At 35.5% G+C, this 7,902-nt stretch overlaps 1 protein-coding gene across 1 annotated transcript; it reads left to right on the forward strand.

Annotated features, from left to right (window-relative positions):
* Positions 1-2,571: 2,571 nt before the first annotated feature.
* Positions 2,572-3,413, forward strand: LOC5577714 (protein lethal(2)essential for life). The gene has a single exon (XM_001663445.2). It carries the CDS (start codon positions 2,702-2,704, stop codon positions 3,284-3,286), a length of 585 nt encoding a protein of 194 aa, XP_001663495.1. The 5' UTR covers positions 2,572-2,701; the 3' UTR covers positions 3,287-3,413.
* The last annotated feature ends 4,489 nt before the right edge of the window (positions 3,414-7,902 follow it).

The following is a 7,902-nucleotide window of genomic DNA, read 5'->3' on the forward strand; positions in this document are numbered from 1 at the left end:
TCAAAATCATGGCATGCTCTATGAAAATTTATAACTGAACTGCACTGAGCGTCGGATTGTTTCGCGGTCTTCGGCAATATTCTTCATCGTAAAAATACCTATCGAGGTCTGTATTCAGAACTTTTATAGAAGTCAATATGTGACCTCTGGCGATTTTTCTTCGCAAAAGCCACTTTTCCCATAGTAAACCCCATACAAACTTTGAATGCCTGGTGCTAAAATATAGTTTCTTCGAAATTTTGCACAGTTGTTATGGGACCCAAATGCCATCCAAAAAATTGACTGGAGTGAGAATCTGAATTTTGTCTCACACTACTGAAGCATTTTCTTCTTCTTCTTTCTGGCATTACGTCCCCACTGGGACAAAGCCTGCTTCTCAGCTTAGTGTTCTTATGAGCACTTCCACAGTTATTAACTGAGAGCTTACTATGCCAATGACCATTTTTGCATGCGTATATCGTGTGGCAGGTACGAAGATACTCTATGCCCTGGGAAGTCGGAAAAATTTCCAACCCAAAAAGATCCTCGACTGGTGGGATGAAGCATTTTCATTACCATTTATTTGATTTTGAATGAAAAACTGTCTTATATAGTTTGATGGCTGCTGATGAATCAATGATATGTAAACTATTTGAAGTGTGTGCTTTTACTTTTATTTACGTGCAATTTTAACTCTATAGTATATTATATCTGTATAAATAATTCAGTCAAAATGATGATAAATAATTAATGTTAGAATTATGCTCTAAAACTGTTGAAACTTAATAATAGTATTGAACTATGGCTGAAAATTGAGATTCTTTGACTATATCGCATGAATTATTATCATCAATTGTTGTAATTTGTCCAGATTCTGCGAAGCGATTTGAGATAGGCAAAATCCTTTCAACGGCTACGGTTTCCACTTTCTGTGTCATACATTTTTGGAACTTCGTTCGCCATCGTCCTGTTTCTTCGTTGATACCATCTCATCCCGAATTTCCTTGCTAACATCACTTTGATTCCAGGATCGTTTTCGTCCACGACTTGGATTCCGACCGCAACAATCCAGATGACTATTCCAACTGCGATAGCTCCGTATGTGCATCTGCTCGACACCGTTGTCCCGCCAGTTGCCTAATTTGTTTGAAACGAATGCCATGATTTTCTGTTTTCTTTCTGATTGGCTCGTTGTATAACTCAGTTCCACCAGCACCACCACATTGGTTTGCACTCAAATGCATTTAGAACTCAAATGATATCGAGCAAGTAACTCTGTTGGATTATATGGTATAATGAACCTATCCTATGACATTCGAATGTATTCGGCAGAGTACTCGAAAGTTGTGGAATAAACGAAATGGAGGGGAGAGATAATAAAAAGAAAATTCAAGAAAGATCTCAAATTTACTGTAGCTGTATTCGATAAATGAGGGGGGATTACTAAATGAAATTGGCCTCAGTATTGTTTCTAAGAATCAGATAATAAAATTTCTGATGTAACTACAATAATCGAAAGAGATATTATGACTTGAATCAGTATTAATTTTCAATGGAATATTAGTGATTTCATCACATATAAAAATTACATTCTAATTTTCGAAAGAAGATAATTGACAGTAAGACTTACTCTTAAATCAATAAAATTAGGTTTTTTATGTAATTTTAAGGTGAAGATGAATCGATGCCAAACCTCATATTTTCAAGAGCACAAATCTAGAGAACCAAACATTCGTTTGAGATGAAAACTAGCTGGTGGTAACCAATCGATTAAGTTTTCAGCTCAAACGGGTGTTCAGTTCTTCAGATTTGTGCTCTTGAAAATTTGAAGATTGGCTTCGATTCATCTTCACCTTAATTGATGCTTTGAATGTATTGAAACGTAAAATAGCTAGAGTTTAATGGCGTTGAACTCAAGCGCATTCAATCATTGGCTGGTATCAGAAATCATGTAATTAGTTTATGTTTAATAAATTTCAACATATTTAATTAAATGAGGAATAATGAAAATCTCTAGTCAATTTTCAAGTTACTTTAAATAATCATCATTTTTCTTGAACTCGATTCAAGCGCCTTTTTAGTTCATAGAAGATAGAAAACCATTTTCTAAGTTCTATGATAGCAAATCAATGCTCTGTGCTCCGAGCGAGTTGGAAACATTATATGAGAGGAGAATTAATGTTTCTCACAACTCTAAATCTCATCTCTCAAAGACTCTTCGTTTCCTAATACATGCATGAGATAATCGTGAAGTATCATACAGGCATATCTGTAATAATCGATTTTTCATTTTCTATTCAACGATTTTCTTTTTGGATTGGTACACGAAATACTATTGATTATGACCAAGTATGACCAAGTGCGTTGAGTACTTTTTACTAAGTCAAAAATAGCTGCTGACAACAGTCGCTCGGCCAAGTAATTAAGAGATAACCGGTGAAGGGAAATCGATCACTGCACATACTCCCTTATAATAATGAACTCGAGAAATGTATCTGTATTTCTCAAATACCAGGGATTTCAACTCTCATAGAATGTACCATATGTTCCAACAAGGCTTTATTGTTCCAATCGTTATAAAACATGCGAGAGTATTCCCCATTCCACCAGTTGATATCAAACCCTCGTAGCCAGTGTTCAGTGTTAACGCATACCGTCTATCGAAAACCCCGTATAAAGTTTCTTTGTTCGTGTGTTCAGAACCAAGTCCGATCAAGTCACGATGTCGATCGTTCCGATTATGTTCCGTGACTGGTGGGATGACCACTGGGATACCCCGCTGCGTCAATCGCGGATTCTGGACCAACACTTCGGAAGTGGCATCAGCTCTGATGATCTGCTAACGGCCATTACGTCGGCGGCTGCTGCACAATCCGCTGTGCACAATCAATTGAGGCGTCCGATCTACAATCGTCCATGGCGCCATTCTAGCCTTGCTCCCCGTCAAGACATCGGATCGACAATTCACGCCGACAAGGACAAATTTCAGATCAACCTGGATGTGCAACAGTTCAGCCCAACCGAAATTTCGGTGAAGGCCTCTGACAACAGCATCATCATCGAAGGGAAGCACGACGAAAAGCAAGACGACCATGGCTTCATCTCGAGGCACTTTGTCCGGCGCTACATGCTTCCGCCGGGTCACGACTCCAATCAGATCAAGTCTACGATTTCGTCGGATGGAATCCTAACGATTTCGGCTCCGAAGAAGGCGATCATGGATTCGGCCGGACAGAAGACGATTCCAATCGTCCAGACCGGTCAACCACTGAAGAAGATCGCTGCCGAGCCAGAGAAGAAGGCATAGTGACAAGGGTTTCGAGGTTTTACTGTTTTATCACCTTACATGGTTGGGATTTTTGTTCGTATAGTACTTGTTAACGTTTTGCTGGAATAAATGGTATTTGTTTGTAATTGAGAATGTATGTGGAAAAGACAAGTTTTCTTAATGCTTTTATTAGTTTCCGAATCTCGTTTTGTTTAATGAATGTTGGAGTCCGCCATTTGTTTTTCCGCTTTGTTGTTAGCTCCTTTGAGAGTTTCTTTGAGGTTTGCTGTTAATGCCTTCCTATGATTTTCAATACGGTCAATTATGAGTGATTTTTTAACATTCTAAAGATTGTTTTCTGAAACTGAATGTAATGACAATTTGAAAAATGATTTTGCTCGGTAATTTTCTTTCAAAGGTAGAGGGCTTGGGATTATATTTTCCAGGGAGCGATGAGTTTTGATAATTGTTCGCTGTTGTTAGTAGCTTTGATTAGATGTTGGTAAATTTTAAAGCAATGGCAACCTTTTTATTACAAAATTTAGATTTTGTCTTCTGACCTAAAGATTCTGGTTAAACTACTGCATAGTACGGCTATCACTCATCAAAATTACTTTCACTTCGGGAAAATATAATTTCAAACTGGCGAGAAGATTACAAACTGAGGGTGGGTTAGGAGCACAGTCAGACCCTTGAATGTGCAATGTGGGGTAGTAATTGGGAATGCCATTGACGGTTTGTAATCTCCTACGAGGTTTTCGAAAACCAACAGGGCGCGTGCACCGGGTTGCGGATAGGAGCAAAGGGAGATCAATAGCATCTACTTAAAATAATAGAGCAAAAAGCCGTTCCATGATTAGGTAGTGTTTAGCGATCTTCTATGGTGTTCTAGTACTATAAAATTCTTCACTCACTGGGAATTATGGCCTTGACAATATCCATAGTGATAAAAACATAAAATAATACCTAATACTGTAGTAATAAACGAAATAAAATCAATCTTCTATACTTGACAAGGTTTTGAAGACAATCAATGAGTGAAAGAACTACCTATTAAAAAAGCCACATCAGCTAAGGCTATACATATACAAATGTTGGTCATAGGGTCATGACGAGCATTCGGTATGTATGTCTATGATTGATTCTTATCTAATAGGGGCACTAGAAGACCACGCGGACAATTTCGAAACAAATTATTTTTATACATCGGTCTTATGATCCGAAAGGCTCAGCTTTGCTGTAATGTCATTTTTTAAGCTATTCATTACTGCTGTTTAATTGTTTATTATTCTAACAAAACTACATAATTACTCATTACTAATCACTGTTCCTATATTCTCTCTTTCTCACCTTCTTATCTGTTGCATGATTATGATCATTACTAATATAATGCATGAGCATGCACAATAAGAATAATTTCAGAATTGTAAGCAGTCAATGGATAACTGGATAGAATAGCTTCGAAAAGGGTGCTCAAAACAGAATAATTCTGGTCAGAGAAGTATAAACATCATGAGTAAGTAACACATTTCATTTTAATAATATCAAATATTTTTATATAAATCAGCACCGCCAATCAGTGAACTGAATTATAATTTTATATCTGTACATGATAAAAACAGATAAAGTTTGTAAAGTTGTAACCATCGATTGAATTGCGATCTTTTTAGTGATGGTCAATCATTAGCAAAAGCTTCTAAAGCTGCCATCAGCAGTTCTTAGCATCACTCTCATATTGTTATAAATTTCTATAAAGCGATCAGCTAATTCTTTCTTACTTGTACAATTGTTTGAAATTTTAATAAATCAAACCAAAATCCAAAACACAAATTAAATTGCTCTCAGCACATTTACATTTTGCAGCATTAATCGCATTACTGTGTCAAGTCTTCTCCAATTTCCTATATCCTACCCCAACCCTTCCTATCATTTCCGATGGTGTTCAAGTGGTCCGCATAGACTATTACGGCCATTACTTATCCCTTCCCCCGGCTTTGGACTGACTTGCGCTCTCATTGCCCCACTAAACGCTGCAAAATGAAAATGAAAATCTATATTCTCGATGATGAAATTCATAGAAATACGTTTTACAATTGGCTGAATTCGCTTGATTCATTTGTAGTCATAATGTTTATTAGAAAACCAAATGGTTAAGCTATTAAGTAGGATTACCAACTTTATAACAAGCTTCGAGATTTTGGGATCAATTATTGTCATTTAAACAAAGTTTTTCGATAATTGGCTGTTGAATAGAAAAGTAACTGCTTATTATGATGCGTGGGGAATTGCTTGTCTCAAATGGTCAAGAAAATCATTTGTTTTGATCGCAGTTCGCAGTTGAGAAGAGGTGTGGTTTCAAGTGGAGCTCGCTGTAGAAAATTTGTTGACCCCTTTGGTCAAGGAATTTTTTTACTTTTCTTGTGGAAAACAGCACACTTTGCTCTACGGTTCGACTAAAAGCTAATTAGCATTGATTTGCAACTAGCGAAGTATCAGTTGGCTTCAATGATACCTTGGATACTTTCCTGAGGATTGCTGTTTGTTGCAATGAATTCAAAGCGTTCTCTTCCTCAAGCTAAGTATGCTGTTCCGCTTAAGAAAAGTAAAAATTTCTGTTCAGGAAATGGTCAAGAAATTTCCTACAGTGAGCTCTATTTGAATTGACATTTCTTTTCAACTGCGTACTGCGATCGGAGAAAGGTGCTTTTCTTGAGCATTTCTTGCAAGAGATTTCCCACGCATCGAGATAGGCGATTACTTTTCTGTTGAAGTGCATACTTCGCTTCAAACATGAATGTTAGCTTCCATGATAAAATAACACAGCGTAACAAAAATGACATTTTTGCGTGTCTTAAGGATCAAATTATGTGTCTTTAGTAGATTTTGGGTCGCTGTATCTTATGCCGTTCTCAGAAATGTTCCAGCACGTCACAATTTTTGGCTACAGGTCACCAAAGTTGCATAAAACACTGGTTTTATTGATGTTTACATGAAATTTAAGGTATGATTTATCAAATTTTTTTGTGATATAATCTATCAAACATGCTAAATAGGAATTGAACAATCGATTTAGATACAATTTAGTTGAAATTTCACGATAAAATTTAGTTTAAATCGATTTTTTCCAATATGCTTGCAGTCTTCATATAAAATTCTTCATTTCACTTGTATGGCAAAATACAATACCTTTCTTAGCGACCAAAAAATAACATTTCACCATCGAAAATATTATGCACTTTGTTGATAATGATTGTTTTATACATGAAGTTTAAATTCTGTGACAAATTGGGCAAATAAATTGCCGTACAAGCTGGCAAACTTGCATGCAAGTTGGCTGAAACAGGCAAATTTTGCATTTTCAATAGTCAATATCTCGAAAACTAGACGTGCCATGATATTTCTAAAAACGGCAAAGGATTCAGCAACCCTTAAATTAGTAAATAGCGGTATTTTGGTGCTTGAGACAAAAACGTGTTCCGCAGTGTAATTTGTGTAAAACCAGTTGAATCAGCTGAAGAAGTTTGGCGCCTAATATCGAAATCCTTAACATCTTATCGATTCTTATATCTATAGTTTTGTTGTTTAAAGCTATGTATGCTGTTCCGCTCAAGAAAAGTAAGGAAATTTCTTGACTAAATAAGTCAAGAAATTTCCTACAGAGAGCCCCATTTGAAATGACATTTCTTCTCAACTGCGTACTGCGATCAGAAAAATGTGATTTTCTGGACCATTTCTGGGAAGAAATTTCCCACGCATCGAGATAGGCGATTCCTTTTCTTGTCAGTAACAAACAAGGCTTAAGCAATGATCTTGAATGATAATATGAATCATTGTTACTGGAAAATGTTGTGTATAAGAATTTTATACAATTTATATCAATTCTGTTCAAATATTTGATTCAAACGAACTGTCTTATCATTACAGATAGTTCTGCATTTTTGTAAACTGCATGTTATTCAAAAACATGACGTTATTTGAGAAAAAAAGAGATAAAACTTGCTTCTATTGATAACGAGTTATCGATGATGTATAGGTTGGTAGAAATTTGAAATCATTTTTATAATTATTTTTTAACACCACAATTTAGGTTGAAAACTCTCACATTTCTCTCTGTGTTTGTGATGCAAGTTTGAGAAATCTTCAAAGACTAAATACAAAGGAAGTCTCAATAGTTTATGAACAAATATACATGTTAAATCAATAAATAATTCAAAATTGTTGTTGATTTCAAGCTCGATTCTTTTTTTTTATTTTACCGAGTTCGGTTAAACTTGCTTGAAGTGAGCGTCCTTCTACATCTATTCTAGTTTCCTAATTGAAAACTGATGGGTTTATCTTATGAACTAATGATTTAATATGTTTTGCTCAGTCGTTATGTTTACTTCAAAATTAGTTTTTTTTCGATTTTGTGTAGTAATTCAAATGTTATCATTTGATCAATAACACTATTATATTCATGAACAAGGTATCATCCATCTTGTTTACTTCGAACAGCTGTAATCGTATGAATTTGCTTTATTGAAAAAAAGCACATTTCAATCCTTTGATGATGGCCACGTAGACTTTAACTATAACAGAAAATTAATATTCAATCTTTTCCGTTGAGAAATTGGGGTAAATTGAGATTAATCCACTAGTAAAACTATTATTAAACA

Source organism: Aedes aegypti, chromosome 2 (assembly GCF_002204515.2).
Source record: "Aedes aegypti strain LVP_AGWG chromosome 2, AaegL5.0 Primary Assembly, whole genome shotgun sequence".
Classification (NCBI taxonomy): Eukaryota; Metazoa; Arthropoda; class Insecta; order Diptera; family Culicidae; genus Aedes; species Aedes aegypti.